Source organism: Ciconia boyciana, chromosome 5 (genome assembly GCF_034638445.1).
Source record: "Ciconia boyciana chromosome 5, ASM3463844v1, whole genome shotgun sequence".
NCBI classification, from domain to species: domain Eukaryota; kingdom Metazoa; phylum Chordata; class Aves; order Ciconiiformes; family Ciconiidae; genus Ciconia; species Ciconia boyciana.
Window position 1 is genome coordinate 50,809,151 of NC_132938.1, and position 24,933 is coordinate 50,834,083.

General features: G+C 51.3%; 1 protein-coding gene across 1 annotated transcript; it reads right to left on the reverse strand.

The window, feature by feature from the left end:
• On the reverse strand, nucleotides 1-24,592 carry PRAG1 (PEAK1 related, kinase-activating pseudokinase 1). Its single transcript, XM_072861898.1, has 7 exons — nucleotides 24,496-24,592; nucleotides 22,542-22,596; nucleotides 21,557-21,951; nucleotides 18,326-20,166; nucleotides 9,151-9,308; nucleotides 5,002-5,741; nucleotides 1-1,517 (listed from the first exon to the last, which is right to left on the reverse strand). The coding sequence occupies exons 3-7, from the start codon at nucleotides 21,839-21,841 to the stop codon at nucleotides 480-482; spliced, it is 4,062 nt and encodes a 1,353-aa protein (XP_072717999.1). The 5' UTR covers nucleotides 21,842-21,951; nucleotides 22,542-22,596; nucleotides 24,496-24,592; the 3' UTR covers nucleotides 1-479.
• Between the last annotated feature and the right edge of the window lie 341 nt (nucleotides 24,593-24,933).

Sequence of the window (24,933 nt, forward strand, 5' to 3'; positions counted from 1 at the left end):
TTCTGCCTTGCAAAGGAGCATTACGTGAACTGCTCTTGCTCCCCAGGAGAAGCAGCCAACCGTTCATCCCTGCCGCCCACTCTGGAGAGCAGTGGTGTTCCTGGGCAAAAAGGCTCTGATGCTTTAGAGGGGGTGGGGATCAAAGGACTGTCCCACAGGCGCAGAAATCAATTCAAGTACAGTGAGTTGATTAGAAACATGCACACACGCAGGCAGGAGTTTATTAGTCCACAGACTTACCATACCAAAAAAAAAAAAAAAAATCCCCCAAAATAGGGGTAGGTTCCCAGTTTTGCCTGCTCGCAAATTAACAGTGCTGAGGGTACTAAACATGTCTTGTGCACTCTGATCGGAGTGCGGGGCAGGAGCTGAACATGCATTCGCAGCTGAGATTCAAGCCTCTTGCGTATAAAGGGGCTGTGTACCTTTAGCTGCAGGGCAACCGGGAGCCCTCAGCTGTCTCCAAGACACATCCAAGGTCAGAGCAGCTGCAGCAGTTTTAATGTGTGCGAGAGGGAGGCCGGCTCAGCAGACGCTAAGTACTGGCAGCACAGCCAGTCCTCCAGTTCAATGCTCCGCTCCGTGTCCACAGCCCTCTCTGCGAACTTCATCATGAGCAGGGCACGCTTCATGTCCACCCAGTTCTGAAGCACCCGGCGGAGAGCTTCCTCGTGGCTGAGGGGCTGCTCGGTGAGGTCTTTCCGGGGCCCCCAAAGCAGACACTGCAGCATCCGCTTGGCCTCGGTGATCCGCACACGCTTGATGGGATCTGCTTGCAGTAGCAGGTGGGCCAGCTGCTGGAGCCCCCGGGAGTAGATGGACAGGCTGGGCAGAGCAGGGAGGTCCTCAGGGCTGTAATCCTGCTCCCTGAGGTGCACCTTCTCCTCGAAGGGGTTGGGCTGGTGCAGCAGCTCATAGATGAGAATACCAGTCTGAAACTCATCAAACTTCTTGTACTGAGAAGCCGACACAATCTCCGGGGCCAGCCGGGCTTGACTCTTCTTCAGTTTGGAGTCTCCAGTTCCTGGCTTCTGTTTGGCTTTCAAAAAATTGCTGATGATGAGGCGGGGTAAGTGTTTGTCATCTTTGGCTTTCACACAGCTCATGGGGGGCTTGCAGGGGACAAGCAGGAGGTTCTCCAGGCACAGGTCACGATGGATGATGCCATGCTCTTTGAGATGCTCCAGGCCATTGCAGAGCTGCAGGAGCAAGAAGCAAACGCGACGTTCGTACAGCTCGGGCTTGGCTTGGTGCAACGTCACCGAGTTCCTCACGAAGTCGGCAGTGGTCTGGCTTGGCACCTCCCGGGTAATGACCACCACACAGTCGTGCTCGCTGGCAGTGCGGGAGGGATGGAGGCCATCCCCAGGCACGCTTCTCCCCACATCTGAGGCCAGCAGCATGCTGGAGGGGACAGAGGCCACAAAATGCCCACAGTCCTGCTGGATGTTGAAATGGACTGGCACTGCAGGGCTGCAGTACGAAGCAGCCACCTTAGACTCCTGGGTTTTACAAATCTGTGAGAAGAGACCAAAAGAAAAGTCTCCTCAGTCAGTGACAGAGACAGGGCAGAGACCAGAAGTTCAGAGGTGGGTTCCTAAACTGAGATTTGCAGATGCTAAGGAAGACATCAGTAGAAGCAGGGTGCACATTGGTCCCTTTAGTACTTTAAACTATCTCCTGGCTTGAGGATCTTTCCTGTCCTGCAACACCCCAACCTTAGCAACCAGATGCCTGGATCGCACTTCTGGACATGCTTCCTTTGCTAGGCAATGCCCAGTATCTGCAGGAAAGGAGGAAGGTAGTCCTCCCATGAGTAACTTCTGGAGATTTTGTTTCATTGCTGACACAAGCAACATAGCTTTTACATCATGGATGTCATCAAGATTCCCCCCTGCAACCCAGGAGACATTCTGCAGAGGGAAGAGCAAAGTCTGCGGCAGAAGATGTGCCACCTCCATCTCCGAACATCGTTAACACTTGCCTGGATGAGGCCTCATGCAACGTGACGTAGCTGTGAGGGTGGCCCTGTTTGGAGTGAGGGGTGGACAGAGACCTCCAGCACTTTCTTCCCACCTAACCCTTCTCTGGTCCTAAGCTCTGGACCCACTTTCACATCCTCCTCAACCGCTCCGCTTCCTTGTGTCAGTGACTGCTCTCAAACCCCTGACCAATGGCTAAGGGAAACCACCAACAAGCTGTACTCATCAGTACAGGGAAAAAACACCAGAGAAAGTGGGAGCTAACAACAGGCTTAGAAATAAGTGAGAGTGCAGCAAACTCGAGGGAAAAAAGCATTTTATAATCTGGATTCTCTTAAACCCACATGACTTTTATCTTCATTTTGTTCTGTATTTTAGCTTTATGACTGCATTAAAGACTAAATAAACTCAAACCCAGGTTTATTATAGGAGTATCCATTAGGTTATAGGGCCTTCTGGTGCTTCTATTATACACTTTTTTTCCTTTTATTTAGTGATGTATTTATATCTCACCCACAGGAATCAGCAACAGGCTGAAACGCAGCATAAAAGGTTTCAAACCCTGGAGCGTGCCACTGCCAGTCACAGCATGCGTGCAAAATCGGACAAGAAATCAATTTTGCCTCCAAGTTAAAATAAATGCAAGAATAGAGAGGAGCTGGAGAAGTGGGCTGCTTTTGTATTCCTCTAGCAAGGGTCTGAATCTAGGCATTTGCAGGTAATTCACTCAGACGAGACGATACTGTGGAGACAGGGCATTTCAAATCACTATTGTCCTCTCTTTTCTAAACAAAAATACCCTGCCATGGCTGCATGCTTATTTTGTGGAAAGACAAGCTTTGGAGAGCTAGGCACACTGCAGATTAACACAGTGGGATGCAGGAAGATGCAGAAGGTCCCCAAAGGTGGAGGAGGCCTTCCAGCCCTCTGCTGAACAAGTCTGCTTGTTCCTCCCCACATAGGGAAGACATGTAAGGCTTAGAAAAAGGGGAGGAACTCCTGCGAGACAGAATCTCTGGAAGAATAACTGCAACCAAACAAAGACAGGGAGATCTTCCCTGGCCAGCCATTCTTTGTGACTTTGGCTGCACCAGAGGCATCCTCCATGCAGCAAGCTCCAAGTAGGAGCCTGAGGCTGGTTTAGTCATGCATCTTTAAGCAGAGAAAGAAGCCAAGGTGTGGAGCATATCTTGGCTTAACTCCTCTAAAGCCATTTCATGTAACCCTGGCTTCTTCTAACTGTTTTATACATAGCTGTGTCTGCCTGTGCACAGCCCAAACTCTGGCTCCTGCTCCTCAGCAGTCTCCTTGGCTCATGTCAGATCCTCTGCCCATTTTGAGCTCTCCAAGTCTAATTTTAACTACAGGTCTGTGATCTCTTTCATGTCAGAAAATCTGTACCAGAAGCCAGGAGGGGCAGCTAGGAATCCACCAGTTGTAAAGTTTCACAATTATTCTCTACTTTGGCTACCGAAAGGAAGGTGGCACACAGGAACTTTGCAGGAGGTGTACACATGCACATGTCTAAACACATACACAACTTCACGTTACACTGGCGCAGAGTACGGCACCGTCGGAGTGTTTTTGGCTTTGTTAAGGCCCTCTGCAGCGTACCAAGGGCACAGAGTAAGTCCACATCACATGCAGGAACACAAGTGCAGTCCCGTCTTAAGTCTCTTGAGATTGACATGTGCTGTTTCTGCCTTGGCAAGAATTCATGCACTACAGCCATAGAGCTAAGCCTCTGAACCCCACCTAACACGGCAGGCAAGAGCAAAGGGGTGTGTGTGCCACAGGGAACCGCAGATTGAAAAGGAGCACAGCAGTTCACCATGCAGTTCTCAGGTTTCAGAAGGAAAGTTGCCATGGATTTAGGTATAACACACAAGAGAAGCTGCAGCTCCGAGTGCTGGACTAGGGGTATTGGTGCAAGATCTCATCTAACTCCATTCTGGTTATTTACAGCTCCCCTGTTGGGTTGACCGTACTTCCTTTAGAATATGAACTGGCTTTAAAGCTATCACTTAACTAAAACATCCCCTTGGGGTTCATAATGGTGGAAACGATTCAGTAGAGGGTTGTTTTTTTTTTCCTTGCTTAATGCATCTCTGACAGTGCTTTTTTGGGAATTACTTTAGGTTTTGAAAACAACCTGAAGAGTAAGCAGCAATGAGATGCCCCTAGGGTTAAGTCCGAATAGAAATTAAAGGCTCTGCATTCAAGTAGTAACACAGGTCAAGAACCCAAAATCCATGGGATGTCCATGGAACGGGTTGGATAAGCTTACTTATCCAGGTTTCAAAGAGCTGAACTATTGCACCTCAAGTTTCCATTTCAAACATGGATTCTGTAGAGTTATAGGAAAATATTTCAGACCTGACCTTACACAGCATGGCTAGGTCAGCCTTGCATTGTTTAATCGAGATCTACAATATCTTAACAACGCCTGTAGTTTCAAGATCATATAAGCACTCACATGGTTTCTGGGTCAGACCTTCCACTTAAAAGGCAGGCAGAGGCAAAAAAGCTGTCTTCTGAACAGCCTTTCATCAGCTTGTGTCATCAGAGGCAAATACCTATGAGTTTAACAACATGGTATTTGCATAAAGACTTTTTAGAGAGAAACTGGTTGGGTTGCAGACCCTACTAGTCTGCAGCAATAAGCATCTGACTGGCAGTGGTACAAGGAAAACTACTTCTCCAAATTATCTTTGCAAGGGGTAGCGGGAAAGCGGCCATTTTGGAAAGGGTTTTGCTTGCCAAACTTCACCTGTGAGAAAGACAAGCAGAGAAGACAGGCCAGTGTTTGCTGATGGTGCTTCTCAAAGGCGTACCACTAAGTCTGCTTCCCACTCTTTCATTCAAATCCATACGCCAGAAAGGGGGAAAAAGAAGCTCGAAGGTTCAGTCCCAGCTCTGCTATGGACCCCCATGCAGCCTTGGGCCCTGCAGTTCTTTGCCTCATCCTCCCAACTGGAAGATGGGGATAAGCCTGGATACCTCCTGGGCACGGGCTTACCTTCACGGCATAGGTGGTAGAAGGGTCCTTGGAGCAGGTGGCACAGTAATATATCGCATCCCCCGAATCGCAGCAGGGCTTGTTGCACGCCAGCTTGAAGAGCGACCAGTTGTTCTCACTGAAGTGCAGCTCGTTCTTCTGCTCCCGCATGAAGCAGTCCTCACACTTGGCAACCAGGCGGCGCAAGGACTCAGCGTAGAGGGCCCCCAGCTTGGCGTACACCCCCTCCTTACTGTCAATGTTGCTCAGGAGGTTGTGGAGCTGGAGGCTGGAGCCCGATGACACCTGGCTGGACACACTGAGCTGCGAGGAGGAAAGGGACTGGAGGTTTCTGCTGGGGATACAAGCCCCTGTGCTCTTACCAGTGGCTGAGCCCCAGTAGCTGTTTCCTTTGGAGCCTTTCTCCAGGGACTCAGAGGAGGAGAAGGCGCCGGGGTGGCCCCCCAGGCTGGCCGGGTGGACAAAGGGAGGCTCCTCTTGGAGGCAGACATTGCTCTCGGAGTGGCTGACGTTCAGCCTGGGGCTGGCAGCACCGGCTGCTCTGCCTGAAGACGCCTGTCCCCCAAAAAAGCCGTCTGGGGAGGACACCGTTCTGCTCACTGTCTTCTTCTGGGGCAGAGGGGGCGGACAGCTGGGGGCAGAGGAGGGACCATCCTCACCAGAGGCAGGAAGGAAAGGGACAGGGGGGAACACTTGGCTCTCAGCTGGAGGGGGCGAGTGGTTCAGCTCAGACGAGTGCCCTAGGAGACAGCGACACACAAGAAGATGCAATGAGTGGCCCTTGCGGGCTGGGAGCACAGGTCCCTCTCCATGTCCCTGCCACCCCCACAGGCTACCTCTCCTGGGGCCCTGGCTGGGAACAAAGCAGCAAGCCAGGTTACATCTGAACCCAGCACACAATACTCATCTATTCGTGATGGCAAAGCTTCACTGAAGGGGTTAGATATTTAATCCAGTTTAATACAGCAGGTTTGCAAAGCAGGCTGCAACCAGCCATCTCGAGAAATGCCCCCCCTCCCAGAACCACTCCCCTCTGAACTGCACACACAGTAGTAAAAAGCTAGTAGAGCGTAAATATTTAAGCTGTGATGTCATGTATAAGGAGGTAAGAACAAATCACTCAGATAGGAGGACAATCTCTTAAACAAAGCCTCTTTTGCCTGGGAGCTGCCACCCCGTGCTTCAGTGGCACGGCGAGAGAGTGACTCATGCTACACAGCTCCGGCCCCCCGGCTTAAGCGTGACCAGAACAGCCCAAGAAATATATTGAACCTGTCTCTGCCTCACACCAGGTAAGGGTCACTGGGCAAGACCGGGGATTTTGGCAATTTCCATCCTCCTGAAAATATCTGGGCTCCCCCCTGCTGCCTGTCCCCCAGCTTATTGCCAGACCCCTTTGCTCAGAGGGCAGCCTGGCCCCGCTACATACCACTCAACCCCAAGCAGCTCCACATGCCATCCACACATGGATTGGGATTGGGATGGCTGGCTCACTTCAGGCAGCTATAGCAGCTGTTTTCCTACCCTGGCCAGACTGCAGACAGGTAATACAGTTGCATGTTATGGAAGAAGGGGAAGGGGTGGGGGGAAGGGAAAAAAAAAAAAGGAAAAAAGATGATTTAACATTGAAATAAAGAGTAATAATTTCAGGTCATGGAGAAAGAATTAATGTGGAGTGGAGAGGTCTGCAGGGGACATTAAAAGAAGAGACATAATTATTTCAGAGAATTTTCTACACCACTTGAATGACAGGTGGGACTCTTGATAAACTGGAGCTCTGCTAACACCTTGCATGCAAGTGTAGACCTTGAAAGATGCATGGTGGGGTTTTGCTCCAAGCAAGCTCAGCAGATAGCAGGACCTATTGCTTTCTTTGAAACCAGCTTCCAAAGCTGCAGAGTGGTAGCAAGCCATCATTCCTCCTCGCAAGGCTGCTGTGAGGGTTCAGCTGCCAGCAGGCACTTCCTCACAGTGGCTCTCTGCTTGTCCCCCAGGAATGCCCTGGGGCAGTTGCACGTCAGCCGGCAGCAGGCTCACAACCCTAGTGACTCACCAGCTCTCATGCACTGCCTCCAAGTGCAGGGGCTCGGATCTCCGAGCTCCCAGCCTGTCCTGGCCTGTCACTTGCAGGCTCCAAGCTGTACCAGCTGCGTCAGAACAGCAATCCCTGTTAGCTGCTCACCACCTGAGACTGCACGAGGTGAGGGAAGGTCCCCTAGTTCTCAGCTACCAGAGTGGATGCCAGCATGATCTGTCCCTGTCCCTCCCCACCAGAGTTTGGTGGCATGACATCAATTTTCATTTGTCCCCTCCACTCCCAAGGCTGCCTGTATGCTCCTGCTGCAATACACCCCATCCCAAGCAACGGCATTGAGAGACACCCCAGGAATGAGCAGCGCTGATTTCGGCTTCTGCGGAAGATGAGCTTCCCATGCAAGGCAGTTTCGGCACCCCATTTCTGACAACGTGCTCAGAAACAGCTCTGGAAGAAATGTTGTGAATCAGCACACGTCTCTTTTGCCCCAGTTCCTGGGTGCTGAGCTATCTGACTCCTGTTGGGCCCTTGCCCCAGTGTCTACCTGCATTGCCCAGTTGCTGAGCAATTGACTGCTCTCCAGTTTCTGCTGCTCTCCAGCTGCACAGGTAACTGTGGAGCCCATGGCTGAACAGAGATGCATGCCCCAAGTTTTAATGAAACAGAGATCTGCATCATAACGTGCCTGGTCCACAGGAAAGATCCCCTCCGTTAAAACACTGTCAAAAGCCACAGGCAGGGATCGTTCAGCATGGCATCTCTTGCCATTTCCAGTCCAAGGGGCTCTGACAGAAGATACAGCCAAGAGAAATTCTTCAGCATGCAGCCCAAGAGCAGCTCAACAGAGGCACCTCTGCCAGGACATGCAGCCGAATCCCCATTTCGAGCGGCAAGATTTACTTGACAGAGTCTTACGAAACAAACGTCAGTGCTGGAAGCTTTGGCAACCAGTCCACACGCCTAGCCCACAAATGCCAAACTGCTCTTACCTTTTTTTACGTGCTGCTGGGCTCTGCCCCAAGCACAGGGTAACGAATGAAACCCTTTCACAACTTTCCTAACAGTGCTTTGCACCTTCAGCGTAGAGTCCTTCTGCACGTCAAGGGTGTAAAAGCTCCCCCCCCGCTTCATATTTTAACATCTGACAGCATAGCCAATTCATTTGAGCTCACCTCACTCAGTGATTGACTGCATAGCTTCTTGCTTGCATCAGCAAGAAAAATTGCATTCAGGTTATTCATTTAAAAACTCAACTTTCCCGAGACGAGTTGAAACAGTTGCTTCTGTTAGTGGAGGCAGAGAAATCCTCTTGTCCCGTATCTTTTTTGACAGCAAATTGCTTCTGTGCCCAGCAAGTAAAGATCCAACATCTGTGAGTTTTTCTTCCCCCGTACAATTTCCTGGCATGGTCTCACTCTCAGACTCCAAGTTAGCAGTGGAAAAATGGAGTTTCCAGAGCTCTGGCTCTTAATTTTATTGCTGCACATTGTTGCTCTTGGAAAGACAGAACTTCCACTACACGAAGGTTGCTTTTGCAAAGGAAATACTTTCTGAGCTGCTGAACACGTTAGTGCATGTCTAAGTTACGCACTGATGAAAAAGTGACTTCATAGTAAGTATTTTTTAATCTCAGTTAAACGAGTGCAGGCAGATTTTTTTCCCCTTCAAGAAATAACTGAGAACACAATGAGAGGGAGAGATCACCTCTAGCACAAGACTCCTTCTGGTACTCCTCAAATTTATGAAGGACTTTCTATGGCAGGGCTACTTGTGACCTTGTGGAACATATGAAGCACAAGTAGGATAATGACAATTGCTTTCAGATGGAGGTTTTATCTAGACAAGAGGAGAGCCGCAGGATGAATAATTTTAGCACTTGCCAAATGTAAGAGGAAAAAGCCCATGATGTTGGCCTGACTGCCACATTCATCTTACGTGCATCAAGAGGCAGAAGGACAGGAGAAGTGGAAAGATGAAGGGTTGCTGGGGGAACTAGGTGATGGGACCCTCATGATCCCTGCTCTGAAGGTGCTGCCCCAGCAGTGGGACTCAGCATGGAAATAACTCCTTCCTCAGGTCCGATGCTACCTCTCCTACACCCAATGGTCACTTACTGCCATCACTGCCGGTCTGTGTGTCCGAGTCGAGGCTGTCGGTGGAGCCAGCCGTGAAGCTGACATGGATGCTTCTGAAAGGTGGGCTGAGGCTCTCAGCAGAGCTGTTGCTGACCCTCTCCAACTCAGCGTTATTCGAGTTCATTTTCAGAGCGTGCCTAGAGAGAGTGAAACAGAAGAGTCAGGAGACAAATGGCAAAAGATACCCTGCATGCACTTGGGCGTGGAGACTCAACCCAGAGGAGCCTTAGCTTGGTCCCATACAGACTCTGTGCAGCCTTTTACCATGCCATAGTACCTCATTCCTCTGCCCTTTTTTTTCTTTCTCTGGCACCCGGGGATCACGTCCCACTGACACTGAGCAGGTTATAGACTTGCAGCCCCCATGCCAGCCCCCCAAGACTAACCAGCTGTGCTTGAGCAGAGAGAAAACCACTGAGCCAACAGCATCCAGCCCCAGTCTGCGCCTCCTTTGCCTAGCACATGTGGGGTCCTGGACCACATCCCATCTTGGCCACTGTCACTGGGAAGCAGGGACCCATCAGCATTTGCCTTCAGTAAAGTTCTCAGAGGAAGGGAGTGGCCTCACTCCTCCCATTTTACAGAAGGGCAGGTTGAGGCTGGGTGTCAGAACCCAATGCCTTCATGGCAGAGGCGTAAGTGGAAGACGAGTTCAACCCTAGCAGCTGTGGTCTCCTCAGTGCATCACAGACAACAACAACTGACACCTTCCGAAAGAAGAAGCGCCTCTGCAGAAAACAAGTGTCTGCCAAACTCAGGACCTACCATGCAGCTTTTAATGTAAGACCTACAGTTTTCCATGCAGCGTCCTTCTAAAAAATTAAATAAACAAACCATGAACTGGGCTTATAACCTGCCAGGTCACAGCTGAAGTGATCAGTTGTAGACAAGCAGGACTTTTCGCTAAGATAAGGAATTTTCCCTGCATTTTCTTCATTTTTTCCTCCTTGGAAAGCAACAGAAACTGTTGAAATCAGGCGGCACATCAGAGCACAAACACTCCTAGGTTTGGTACAGTTCAGACTCTATCGGCCAGCAAACAAAGGTTATTGGTCCACATTTTTAAAGTAAAACTGCCAATCTGCTGATAAAATTCAACACGTTGTTGATTAAGAATGCAAAAAGGTTAGTGGCAGACTTGTAAAAAAGAAAAAGGACTTCCACCAGCTATCTTGCTGGAAGGTATCCGGTGTTTCCTAATCAGACGGCTGAACGGCTGCTGAGAAAGACAAACAAAAGACGTGCATGATGGTTTTCTTGTGCCACCCTGTTCACGCGCACAGGATCCCTCCTCTTCCAAAACCCCCAAGCACAGCAGATGCCACAAGCGTTTTATTTGAAGGTTGAGAAATGTTTTGTTCCCCATCCAGACAAAGCACTTACTCTCGTGTCCACACCACCACATGGAGCGCAGAGTGTATGAGAAGCCCGGAAGAAACTTCTGCCAGACTTCCTCATTTGCCTGAGCAGCCTCGGTCTAAAAATACTCAGCGGCTGATGAAAATAAGGCTCTAAAAACCACCTCAGCTATAACTCAGCAGAGACACTGGTCTTGCACCAGTGATGAATTTACCATGGCAAGCCTCTTGGGGATGATTTGCAAAACTTTGCAATGCACCACACAGTTAAAAAATAGAAAGAGAGAGAGAGTGTGAGAGACACATTGAGGTTTTTAGCTCTGTTACAATTAATGCTGTTGAAAGCAGCCGACTGGACTGAAATCCTTTTCTTCTTTTTTTTATTATAAAGATATATCTTTATCCTATAACTTTCTCAGACATTTCACTTTTAGTAATTCGAGGGAAAAAAATGCATGGATGCACACCCATGCGGGTGCACTGTCTGACCCGGCAAGAATCAAGGAAGCGTTTGAATCCATAAGAAAAGACGACGATTTTGCAAGAGCGTGGTCTCTATTTGCACAGATGAGAGGTTTTCTAACACATTCCTCCCCTCCCCCTCCACCACCACCACCCCCCGAAAAGTTGGTACATTTCTGTTTCCTTCCCATCACTTAAACACAAATCCGCAGAGCTGCCTTACCATTCCCGCACTCAGGGAGAGATGGGACTTTGCTCAGCGGGGTCCAAGGTCCACCGCACGCAGCCACACCTATTCCTCCAAGCAACCTGGGCGCAACGCGGCGTCTGCCAGAACCGCGCTGGCTGCTGCATCTGCTGAGCTCAACGTCGCGGTGAAGTCAGATGTACAGAGAGCCCCGTTTCCTCTCCGTACCGCCGTGACTTATGTAAAATGTAGTTCCTGAATAGGCACACCGAAATAGAAATTGTTTGCCGCTTAAACGACATCCTGCTCTTGTTTCAGTGTTACAGCCAGGGCAGCTAATACCGCCTGGAAATATCGCCGCTTTACATCTCCTCCTTTTCCTAAGAGCTGCTTGAAGCCCAGGCTGCAGCCTGCACAGATTAAAGTACCACCCACTATACCAAAGCATTACTGAAAACACTTGCTAGGGTCAAACTCTCCCACTTCAGTAAAATTCCACCCCAAGAGGAGGTGAACAACGCATCACCGCGACAACCTGTGGGATCCCAATTTACAGCTAACCTGAATTTCCCCTGCTCTGTAGCGTTCCTTTCCACCACACGCGACTGCAAGGGCACAGGTGGCTACTCTCCATCTCGCCCTTTTCACCAAAGGATAGTGGAAATAAAGAGCATCAACCTATCTTAAACCTGAAGAAATCATCGTGATTGCCCCCCCCCAGCTGGCTTGCTAACATCTGTGGGCTCCACTCCCCTTCAGAAAGATGTAGCAGTGGTTAATTTACCTCCATGTCCAAAATCCATGCTCAGCACCTTACATGTAATGAGCAACGTCAAGAGCAGCACCAGAGCCTCCTTCATGTGCCAGTGCATAAAGAACAGGTCACAAGAGTCAGCTCTCCCAATCTAATAACCTAAAAAGACAGGATTTCCAGCTTTCCAAATTATTCTGGCAGCTTTAAATACACTTCAAGTACTCAGCCTCCTGCATGCAACACGCTGCCATATTCAGGCAACCCTTCCCATTCACTATTCTCCGGTTTTCCCATCCTAAACAATTTCATCCAGCTGGCTTTCCACACCATTCCCACAGTCCTGCCTAAAACAAGTCAAGGTTGAAAACAGTGGTCTTGTAAAAAAAACAAAACAAAACAAAAAAAAACAACCAAAAACCACCCACCACCCAAAAAAACCCCCCAAAACCAAAACCACAGTTTGGAGTTCTATAACATTGCAAAGGGGCCTGGATCATTTGCCATGCCCCATGTTGCACCTCTGGCCAGGGCATGCTTTGTCCTTCCCGTGATTTGTATTTGAGCAGTAGCCATGTGTTTAATTTCACATTTCTTAACAGATTGACAGATTGGTTTGACAGACAGTCCCACACAGACTGATGCTGCTGTGGGACTCCAGCATTGCCAGCTGCACACCTTGCACTTTCAGAGAGAGGGTGGAGATGGGCACCAAAGCATGGCTCCCCTAACCGCAGCAGACACACGTGCCTGGGGATATCACCCCAGGCATCCCTCGGAATCCAGGCATACCTTCGGCTTGTGTTTCCTGCCTGAGATTTGACACACAGATCTGGTTACCTTCCAGAAGTGCAAGGGGCAGGGAGGTTTTGAGAGTGGGAGAAGGCCACTCAGACGCAAGAGCTGCAAGGCTCCCGCTTGCTCCTTTCCAGCGGCCATCACACACACAGCCTGTTGGCAGCGGTGGAGGATGCTGGAAAGCATCTCTCCCCCGCACAGAGACCCGATCCCAAGGAGCCCATCACGGGGGTTTCCCAGCCTTGCTGTGCCAGCAGGACGGGGTCGCTCCTTCTCAGCACAGATGACAGGACTTGAACAGATAACAGAGATGCTGAGCTTTATAAATCATGCAACAGGGGAAGGAAGCAGAGGAGAGCAGAGAACACACACAAACCAAACCGCGCTCCAGGAGAAGTCTGGTGATAATGTCAACAGGGGACCCCCTCCCAAATAAAATACTGGAACTAATGCACAGCAGAGAGAAAAGCCAGACTGCATTACAGCATCAAACAAACACATGGCTGGCATAATTATTACACAAGAGGAAGCACCATTGTACCATATACTTGTCTATCATGAAGTGTGAATAATTGTATTTTCCTCCTCCCTCCACTGCTGTTTCTTCCAGCATCTTCCCCTGGATGCACAGGGCAGTTAAAAACCAGCATACAGGAGCTTACAACATTTGAGGCTTGGATTTGTACTTATCCTTCTGCTACTACCTGGCAAATGTGGAGAAACCAAAATCAAAGCGAGAGAAAGAGAGGGTTTTGAAACACTCCTAGCTCTGTGCAGAGGACTACACCTCTCCTCCCTGTACCAAAAGGTTTTATGTAGCACAGGTTAAGTTGAAACAAGGGTTTGGAGTCTGGAGCTGCAAGGGGAAATTCAGATGGGGTGCGGATGTGGTGAAGAGGACATCCTCCCGTGTGGTGAAGAGGACAACAAATCTCATTTCCATTTCCAACTCTGCGCTTTTTTAAGTGGCAAGATAGGAAAAACACAGAACAGTGAATGACTTCCATTTTAAAAGAAACAGTCTCTCCTACAAGATTGGTTGATAAATCACAACCTTTTAAAAACGATCCAGTGGCAGAAGCAGCATGAGAAATTCCTGATTAGTTTCAGACAAAAAACACAGAGAGAATCCAAAAGGTGTATTCCCTCCCTCTCCTGGAGCGTGATTCTCTCTCCTGCTTGAGCCATACCCTCCCTTCTTTGCTCTATTTACTTATTTAATTATTAATTATGTATTTAAATAGATCATCCAGAGGTTTTTGGTTTTGTTTGTTTGTTTGTTTGTTTTTTTAAATAATGATAAATCTGGCTTGTCCTAGACCAAACACAGCAAGTCCTTGCTATCATCCACAGTCATGGAGAAGAGGGTCAAAATTTGGGACCTACGTGACATCCAATTGCATTTGCAATTGCCACAGCAGCTCCATGTAGCCAGTCTGCTTTTGTCACCGGGGTATACCCTGACACTGAGCTCTAAAGAGAAATGGGTACCTCGGGAATGGTAAGAAAAGGGGAGTATTCTGTCTCAGGTGCAGCGCTGCTCCGTCACAGACCAATTCCTGGCAAGAAACACACAGCACAGTCCCACCAGCCAGCACCACCTCCCTAGCGAGGAACAAACCTGGCTCTTTTCCTGGTGATCCAATTCTCAACATCGTAGTTTTTTGTAATGCTCTTGTTTTCTGTTCCCTCTGGCAACAAGCGGCAGCAGCAGCACCGTAACATGCAATCTCGGCACACCTCGAGCTCATTTGTCCTGCCTGTTTTCAGCAATGGCGGGTGTTGGGATGTGCCGTGCTACACACCTTTGTTACTCCAAGCGTGCACATTCAGCAGATTTCAGAAGCTATCTACGGCGCTGCCTTTTGAAGGTGGCATTAATTATGATGAAAACAGCTCAAGAGCCAACAGCTCAAGACGCAAAACAGCATCACCACTCCCTTTAAGAGGCACATGAAATAAATTAACCGTCAAGGTTTTGCAGGCTAGAAGGAACCGTCAGGATCTTTTAGCCTGACCCTCTGCATAAGAGAGACATAAATTTCAGCAATGATTCATCCCTCATGCCAAGAAACTGAAGGCCACGCTAGAGCATTTCACACCAAAGAACCTTTAAGTCGTCATTGCACATTGCTCACCAGGTTCCCCTGGTGAGCCCTTTCCATAGCCAACTACCTTCCCGGCTTTTGGAAGAAGACCAGCCACCATCTTCCCTTTTCAATCTCTTTCCTCTTGTAATTCAACTAATTTTCCATTCCGTTTCAGACCAAGCATACCTTAAATATCTATAATCATTCAAACAAGCAGGAAAAAAGGATTGTATGAAGAAACAGGCACAAATTCATTATTTTCCTTTTTTGCGCCAACTTTTAAAACTCCCTAAAATCACTCCTTCCACCATGCTAAGAGACAGCTTACTGCAAAACAGAGTTTCCTCAGTGCCTGGCAGGAATTTACCCTGTAAAAACTTTTCTCCCTTTTAATTGTTAGAGCCAAGATGAACAAAACAAAATCTACAGACTCACTTTTTTCTTTCTCTGCTTTGAAACTAGTTTGAACACACATGCAAGTTTTCTTTAAAATAAACAATTAAGTTTAATTAGTAAAGTCAAGCAGGCAGGCTTCATTTTCCAGCATGAAATCAAGTATCTTGCTACAGCTTGAGATCTAGAAGAAAAAAGGATGGTTACACACCTTTCCTCCAGCTGAAATGAACCCTGATTTGCTAAGCCCCAGCCCCCAAGACTGTGCCACAACCAGGTCTACTCTGGCTTCATCTACATCCATCCATCAAAGGAGCCTTGGCAGCTGTGCCACCAGAGAACATCTTAGGCTGATGAGCTCTGCCTCTGTGAGGGCCTACATAACCGTAACAGAAGTATCAGTGGTGGTTCTTCCATCGCGGGCAAACACATGCCCACAGACTGCCCGGGCCTAGGAGAGTATGGATGTGTCTCAGAGTCACCTTTGTGTGCAAGACCTCCTCCCTTTTTCAGGCGTTTGGCTGCAGCCAGGAAGACCAGAGGAGATATTCCTCCAGCAGCAGGTAAGAGTTGTGTCATGACCTGAAGCTGCAAGCAATGACTGCCCAGGGTAACACAATCCTGCTATGGTGATTTTCACCAGTTGTGCACGTAGCCATCTCTCCCACCACCACGCGCAGGTAACAACACCCTGGTTCCTGCATCGACACGCTCAGAGAAGCCACGCTTGAGATGAAAACGAGAGCACCCTCAACGCAAACAAATAAAGCAACCAGCTGGGTTTGCACGGCTTGCGAAACCTGCCGTCTGATCAAATCGCTCCTCGGGCCGGCTGCACAGGGGTTTGGTAGCCGGAGGGAGGGCTATGCTCTTTGAGTAAGGTGCCCCAAGGCTCAACTGCAGGCATCAAGGCGTTTAGGAGACAAATACACGTAGCACAACACATTGCCTACAGCCACAGGGGGTAAAAGCAATGCAGCACCTACCTCAACCACCTGGCAGGGTTTATGGCTATGCCAGAGATCCTGGTCACAGATGCCACATGTTCCCTGACCTCAGTTTCCCTGCCCTCTTTCACACAGGCTTTCTAGCACACAGATGCTTTCAGGATGACTCAGAGAAGCAACAGTTAGAGTTGGCACAGCCCAGTCACACCAGGAGCGTGAAACAGCCCCTCCAAGGAGCAGAAAACGCTCCATGCCCCTCAGGACGGATCATAACTCCATGTGGAGGGCAAGAGCAGGGCATGCTTCTGGCTTGGAGCACAGCTGGTCCAAGTCACCCAACCAAGGAGACACCCTGACACATCAAGGAGCCCCCTGCCTCCACTCCCAGCCCTCATGAAGGCAGAAAGGAGACTCCGAGCACTGCCAGGGAAGCATCCTTGCCCCCAGTACAGACAAAGGGCTCTGCATGGCTGCTCCTCCATGAGCGGAAGGAGGTCCTAGCACTGCAAGTGGAATATGCTGCTGGGATATATATCGCTGAGTTTGGGTGCCACCACCCTTCTGGCCTGCCCCCTGACCTCTGCTCTGCAGGGGAAGGAATCAGGTCCTAGAGGACTTTCAGCAGGCAACTTGGTGTTTCCTAAATGATCACTGCTCGACAGCATTGTATCATCACAGCTCTGGCTGCCTCACGTGGCAAATACAACCCCAAGCCACGGGCTGACAGGATACAACCAAGCAGCAGCCATGAGAGGAAGTTCACAGGGTCAAAGCTAAAGCACATCTTAGTGTCCTCTTTGATTTTAAAGGCAATAAAGCTCATCTCTGTGCTCACTTGCTTGTGGACCTTTTCTTTCCTCTGACTCCAGCAGACATGCAGCATCACAGCAGGAAGCGCAGAATTAAGGAGAACTAAAGCCTCTTGTTCATCTCTTCCTTTTCCTAGAGAAACCTAATTTGTTCACCACTTGGTCAATTAAAAACACTAGTTCCCTGGGCTAGCCAACCCTAAAACCATTGAAAATTCAGTGTGAGAACAAAACGGAGGATGGGCCAACTCAACCACAGTCTCAGCCTGGAGGTCACTAATGCCTACATATAAGCTTGAGCATGGATCCCAAGAACAAGTTCTCCTTCAAACACCCATCCCTTCTTCTTTCAACTTTTAAATCAAGGAGCTGGAGTAAAATCTGTTGTACAGTGCACAGTTCCAGGTAACAAAACTGACGCATGCAATAAAGTAAACACAGGACACCCGCAGATTGTGAAAGCATCCCTCCCCACTATGATGAGACAACCTAATCCATTAGTTGCATTGAAAGGAAATACATTTTTCTTCCTTTGGTTTCTCTTTTTTTTGTTTTTGGGGTTTTTTCCCCTCACTTTTTTTTTTTTGGTGATAACACACAGCTGCAGATACCGAATGCACACAAAGTACTGGGAGCCTCGTTTTTTAATTGCTGAGCAAAGCTACTTCCTTCCCGGATGGACAGCTCTCCCTCATTCACGTGTTTCGTAGGGCCTGCTGTCACCCTGCCTGCAAACCTGACTTTCAGGAGAGCGGCGAGGGGAAGGCTGCCTGAAGCCAGGCAGCTCACACACATCATGAGCGCACGCTAGGCAAGCTCCAATTACCTGCTTGCAGGCAAGGAGTCCTCCCTGGGAAACTGCAGCTTCAAGAGTTAACCTCAAAAGCAAAAAGACATTAGCACCAAACTGAAAATGAGAATTGCAGAGGCCCTTGCTATTAGCACCAAGAGAAATTGCCCAGTTCCACCTGCAAGAGGAGCTCGCAACCCCAGATTTTCTATCCTATTCAACACGAAGGAACTGTGCCAAGACAGAATGAAGCTGGCCTGGGAAACACCAGCCGTCCTGGGCATGGACCTTGTTCTCACTTGAATATTGGGACCCAAGGCTGTACCTTGCAGCCCTGAAGGGCTTTTGCAAGTACACACAGCATTCGAACCAGGACTTGCAAAGATCTGACAGCTTTTCAGAGTAAAAAAGTAAGTAGTTTTTCCACCCATGCTCCTGAAAGCCCACCTTTGAACAGAAAGCAAAGAAAAAAAGAAGGGGAAGCACCTTCTAGTCAATCAATACCTGCAGCAAACATCCCGATTGCAAATGGTTAACAGACTGCCACACACACACTCACAGGGCTGTACCTGGACTGCTTTTTCGGCGGTGGTGGCGGTGGTGCAAACTCCATGCTATTGCTCTTGTCTTTAGGGAAATCAAAGGAGAAAGACGACGATTTGCTGATCCCAGTCTGGCTCTCCAGCATCGGGCCTTCATCCACAAGGTCGGCACCAGCTCTTCCATTCTCAGGTCCCACTGCCCACGGGTGGGTTAAGAGCTCCTGCTCCTCCTCCTGCTCCTGCTCCTCCTCCTCCTCCTCTATCCGGCACTGCTTGGTCCACGTTGGGGTGTAGTATTTCTGCCTCCTGTCATAGGACGAGCCTGCCAGGCCTCTGCTGGACTCCTCCACAGAGACCCCATTGACATGAGTGCACGGAGAAGGGGAGGCCCCGAAGGCGCCCGTATCAGTATAGCTCCTCGGCAGCAGCTGAACACCAGCTCCGTCGTGGCTGTTGTCATCACCAAACCTCGCCACATGGGAGCTTACCAGGGGCACACAGTTCCCCTCGTTGCCCGGCTGGCTGTTTTTGGACATTTTGGGGGGAATGGCTGGACTCTCAGTAACTGAGGTCTTGGCAGGAGCTGCCAGATGAAATCTTGGGCTGTTTTCACTTCCAGATGCTTGAAAAATCTCTCCAGGCTCAATGGCAGGTGATGAAGTCCCAAAATCGGGGTGGGAAGTGGGGCTGATGCACGGCCACTGAACTCCCACCGCCGAGTCAGGGCTGCTGAGGAATATTGTCTTGTGATCATCCTCTGTGTGTGCGGTCATGATAGTTATCTTTGCTGCCACCTGGCCAGCGGAGTCCTGGTATTCCTTCTCACCACCCACAGCCCAGCCACCATCCTTCCACGCCCCATCGGCTTGCTCCTTGCCAGCGCTGCGGGCCAGCTTCTCCGTTTTTGCCTGCCTGCCAACAGCCTTCAGCTGCACCTTCTTCCTCTTGGTGCTCTCGGCATAGATGGGATCACCGCAGGCTGGCTCGGCGAGGCGAGGGCGCTGCGGCTCCACCAGAGCCTGCTGAGGAGTGCTCGAACCCTCCGGCCGGGGACCTCCGGTGACAGAGGGCTCTCCAGGGAGAGGCAAGTCCTCGTCCTCCCGGGACAAAGCAAAGGCAGCTGCCTTGCTGCTCCCCGTGCTCTCAGGGAGGGCGGCAGGCTCGGCGCGGAGAGCCAGCTTTTTCCTCTCTGAACACAGGGCGTAGGGGAGAGGATCGCCCTGGTCTTTCGTGATGCAGAAGGCCACATTCACAGCTCTGCGCTCCTCTTCGCCGAACTTGACTGCCCTGCCACTCGGCCTGGGAATCTCAGGAGCATCCCGCTGCCTCCATCCGCAGGGAGCGGGGCTCTCCTCACACCGGGCACCCTTCCCCTCCGCGCAACGTGGCTCCCGCGAGACCGGGCGCTCTCTGTGGCAATCCGTGATTGAACAGTACTCGCCCCCTTCGCTTTCAAAGCCGGAGGAGAGGCGACCGCAGTCACCCTCCGAGGGGAGCGCTGCTCCTTCTCTAGCTTGGCAAGAAGGGTTTCTGCTGGAGTTCGCGGTGCTTCTGTCCCCCACGGCGGATGGATTAGGGCAGGGGGCCCGATGCGGCAGGGCAAACTTGTCTTTGGCTCTGTCCTCCTGCTTGCCCAGCTCACCCACAAGCACCAGGCTGTGGATGGAGACATTCCTCTCTGCTCGACTCTCCAGGCTGCGCAGGCCCACCATGGAGTAGCTAGGAGGACAGCAAGACAAGCAGTCACTCGGCGGGTTGTGAAGGAAGGGCTTTCTCACACCACCATTGCCAAAATTGTCGAGGCAGATCCGCTGGGCATCTCCTGATTTCAGAAGGAGGTGTTTGCCAGAAACCATGCCCCAGCTGACCTGCACAGGCCAAAGAGACAAGCGTGCTGTCAGGATGTGCATATGCAAAATGAAAGAGAAATATTTAAAAAAAAAAAAAAAAAAAGAAAAAAAAACCAGCTCCACAGAGAAGTCCTCTGGCATTTGCAGTCTTTTTTGCTCTGTGCTCACCCCACCAATAACTACCGCAAACCTTTTCTACTTAAATTACACCTGTCCTATTTCCTGGACCATTTGCAATCCTTGCATTACCAACAATGGCAACGCACTGAAATAAGGCATTCCCCTTTCTCTTTCTGCGGGTTCACTGCCAGAAACGTGTCCAACCTGTCATCCTGTCTGCGAACCACCATGCAATTAAAGATTCAGAGAGGGAAGGAATATTTGCACCTCTCTCTGCTTATTTTAATTTAATTTCACACTGCTGCTCCAGAGTCGCACGCTCCGGAACGCAGACATGGACTATCACAGGTTATCCTGGGATAGCAGCTTGGCTACGCTCAGCAGTAGGGACTGGGGAGTAGGCGGGGAAATGTATCCGAAATCTCTTTATCTGAGGGAGATCTGTCCTGCTTGCCAAGGGAGAGGAGGAGTGGGAGAGGCAGAGGGTAACACATGCCTGCGAAGCGACCGCCAGCCCCAGGGTGGCAGAACCTGCTCCCATAGCGTACAACTCAGCCTTGGGCCAAATCTGCGTGCACAGATCAAACCCCACCGATGACGGCAGCCTACGCTCGTGTGCCATCTATCCCCAGAGAGGGAGAGCAACGGGAGGCTAAGAACAGAGCCGGCGAGCCCTGACTCTCCTCTGGGGCAAGGGCGGGAGATAGGAGCACACCTACGCCACGGGCAGGGTGGCAGCAGCCCAGGCTTCATTCCACATCACTGGGGCAGTGCTGATATCAACTTGTCGAGGAGAGGAATGAACCACCCATCTCGATAGCAACTCACACCACCAGGGCTTGCCAGTTTGCAGGCAGACAGCAGTGCTACACCCAGAGGGCACTACTGCTCTGGCAAAGCTTGGGAGCCCAAGGAGCTGGGCTAGGAAGGTAGGGTGCTTTCTTCCCCACCCACGAAGACCATGGATCCAGTTAGCACTGACTGCAACCAGACAGGGCTTCTTTCCAGTATATCTTCCCAGGAAAATAACTTTAACCCGCATCCTCATTTAAAATCCGGAAGTTCCTAAACAAACAATGTATTTTAAGCTCCTTTGCACATGCCTTGTGAGCAACATCTCATTCGGCTTCAGCCAAAGATACTTTGAGAAGCCAATATAAGGCTTAAAAATCTGAGTGAAGACCAGAAGGAAAAACAAAGGGAAGGAAACCATTTTAACAGATATTCCTAGCACTCCCGAGGAGAGGTAAGTAATGGGAAGTCATGCTTTGACTGGATTAATCATTACCTGTGACAGATCTGCATTCATACTCACATCCGCCCATGCGTCAGGAACATCTGAGTTTATCATAGTTGGCTTCACAGCAATTGTTGGCTTTGAGAAGGGAGAGGTATTTACACCTTCGTCTTCCAACGCGGGGCTCTCAGGCTTGGTCTTAACTCCATTCGGGAGCACGCCACAAGCTCCCACGTCTGGGGGTGTTTGCAGCCGATGGGAACTCTTTGGGTTGAAGCAGTTTTTGCAGGAGCCGGGCTTCCAAACGTGTTCCACAAAGTCACTGCACGCAGACATCTTCAAATCCTCGTGGCTCAGACCGAGAGCCCTCTGCGTCTTCTGCACTGTCCTCCGCTGCTCATTTTGCCCTTGCTTCCCAGAGCCACTCTTAAAGATCACCTAGTTATCTGGAAAAGCACAACACTGTCTGATTAGTTTGGCTGGGCCCAAAAATGGGAAGATTTTTAATAGGACAGGTGATAATTACACTTACTCTGCCTTCATCACAAAGGCTTATTGTTTACAAGGCTTTTTTCACAGCTTAGCTAAAGCCCACACAATCACTTAAAAAGCCTCAACTTCTAAGCATAGCTCTGTAATAGAGAAGACATCAAGCAAGCAGCATTCCTATGTGATTTAATTCCCTGTTTAACGAGCATGTATAACCAGCCTCGTGCAAGGTTTAGATCAAGGGTAAAGGAAAGAGGTTTTGGAAATAGCTGTTCACAGCCCCACAAGCAGAGCCAGGCAGCAAAAATTCCTTCTCCAAAGTGGCATCCTCTCTCTAGAACATGAAAAGGCCTGGAGATACAAGGACTAGAATCAGCGACTGTGTAACCAAGGGGACTGGCAACAACCTTCCTTCATCCAGAAGCACCACTGTGATTACTGTCGTGGTACACAAAGGCTTCTCTCCCACCCAGTGCAACAGAGAAAGGCAATCAGCAAGGCTGGGGCTGGCACTGATTTGAGCAAGTGCCTGGCAGAAAGCTCTTACCTGGTTTGCCAGGAGCCTCAAATAACAGTGTCAGCTCGCTGAAATGATTCATTGTCTGCAAGGGGAGAAACGTTTTGCTCTTGGATTACTTACAGACAAGGATCCCTTCCCATCTTCCTTCCCCAGGAGGAAATGCCCCAGGAACAAGACATTCCTGCATTCCTGTGCCCCCCCTCCCCGCATGGCCAGGTCTGATTGCACTCAGCCAGTAGCTACCTGGAGCTAACAACTTTGGAGATACTTCAGATGAGGACTCCCACAAAGCTCAGGGGATTAGGGAAGAGAGGATCAGAAAACACAACTAGATCAGGAAAACTGCAGCCGGCTGGTACAGGTGTCAGGGCACACAAGTCCCCCACATCGCTCCACAGAGTCCTTCCCCACCTAGCCAACTTTAGGTCATCATCTCCTGGCCAGCTGACCCCAATGCAAAGGCAAAGCAAACTGAGGCTCCTTCTCTGAGGGTCTCTGAGTGAACAGGCACTTTTACACCCCAATCCTGACTGCACAAGAACACGATTTACCAGCCTGATCCTTCAGTGCTTCCTCCACACAAGCGTACTGCAACACCACCATAGCTATGGACACCTTTGCACCTGCACGTGCCTCTGAACCAGCCTGCACTTCAGTGAAGCCTCTTGCCTCTGGGCTCAGAGATGCCCTGGCCATCCTCCCCACAGCCACCCTCTTGCACGGCGAGAGGAAAGAATACCAGTAAGAGCTTGGAAGCGGGGGAAGAGCCGCTGACCCACAAGCGTCACCTGAATTCAAATGCCACCTTTGGGAAGGGAGGCTTTGATCGGCTAAAGCATTAGTACCTGCAAACTCCTTCTGTCTGGCAAGCTGCTAAGTTAGGATCTGTTTCATGAAAGAGCAGAAAAAAGGGGAATATCCATGGGATTCACAAACCAGATTAGTGCACGTCTCTCTCTTTTTAGGGAAGAGACTGTTTTGGACAGGTTTTCCCCATGGACTTCACAGAGTCCAAATTAACCAAAGGACAGCAAATCACTCTCGGGTGTACCCCAGCATCTTCAACAAGATTACAGTATTTGCAGGGAAAACATCTTTAAAAACGATCCTAGCACTGTTGCTTTGTTTCCTTTGAGATCTGGCAAGCAGAGCACGGCATCACCCGAAGTGGAACAAGTGTCCTGATGAGAGCCAGCAAAGGAAAAAGAAAAATCAAAGGGAGGAAAGCAGGGACCGGAGCCAGAGAAAACTCTTCACTTCTGCTTTAGTAATCCACGCTGCCAACTGCCTTTTAACGAGCGGGATTTCCCTTGCTGCAGCTAAACCGGCCGTTGCTTCTCTCTGCCCAGACGCCGGGGCAGGCGGCCCCGTGTCCGCACGCCGGCGGGGCAGCCGGCGCCCAGCCCGCACCAACCCACGCGGGGAAACCGGCCGGGCTCGGCCCCCCCGGGCAAGGCGAAAGCCAGGAGCCGGGCCTGAGGCACCCCGGAGCCCCGCGCCTCCCGGGGCAGCGGCAAGGAGCCGGCAGAAAGGCTACCTGTTAGCCAGGACAGAGACGCTAGGATGCGGCACCAGGATGCTCCGGCGCTAAAAGAAACCCCCAGCCCAAGCAGCTCCGGCTGCCGGACGGCCCCTCCGGGGCGCCGGGCGTCCACCGGGACTGGGAAAAGTTCACCGGGCAGGGCCCGCCGGGGCGGGCGGCGGTGCCGGTCGGGGCCGGTGCGCGCCCCGGGCCGGCCTCCCCCCCCGCCGCCCGCGTGCTCGGTGGACACCGGCACGGCCCCACCGGCACGGCACGGCCCCACCGGCACGGCACGGCACGGCACGGCACGGCACGGCACGGCCCCGCCGCCCCGGACCCCCGGCAGCCCCGCCCCGGCCCCGAGCGGCGGCGGGGTCCCTCCCAGCCCGGCTTTGTCCCGGGAGGCGGAGGCGCGGCGCCCGCCCGCGGCGCTGCCCGCCGGCCCCGCTCCCCGCTCACCAGCCTCCCTTGGCGACGGCGGGGCTCGGCTCCGCTCCGCTCCGCGCCCGGCCACGGCCGCCGCCGCCACCGGGCGAGTGGCAAGCGGGGCCCCGCGTGGGCCTGGGGGCAGCGGCCGCCCCGCCCCGCCCCGCCTCCCGGCCCGCCCCCTCGGGGCACAGCGTGGGCAGCAGCCCGGGCGGGGGCAGGGCGGCACCCCCGCCCCCCGCACACGCGTGCCTCCCCCTTGCACAAAGCACACGCGCCGCAGGGCCGCGCGCACCGCGCAGCGACACCCCCCCCCCGCAGAGACGCACCGTGTCGGGGACATCCCGCGTGGGTACCAGCCCCCTCGGGGGGACGCAGGCACCCCCACACCCCGGCAGCCCCGCACAGACCCCGCAGGGTCCTGCGCACACACCCACACCCCTCGCAGGGACGCAGCCAGCGCACGCACCC

Coding starts and splice junctions, on each gene's coding strand:
- PRAG1 (XM_072861898.1), bottom strand. CDS start 21,841: ATGTCTGCGTGCAGTGACTTTGTGGAACACGTTTGGAAGCCCGGCTCC. Junction 20,167..21,556: donor TGAATGCAGATCTGTCACAG/GTAATGATTAAT, acceptor TGGCCTGTGCAG/GTCAGCTGGGGCATGGTTTC. Junction 1,518..5,001: donor CTACCACCTATGCCGTGAAG/GTAAGCCCGTGC, acceptor CTCTTCTCACAG/ATTTGTAAAACCCAGGAGTC.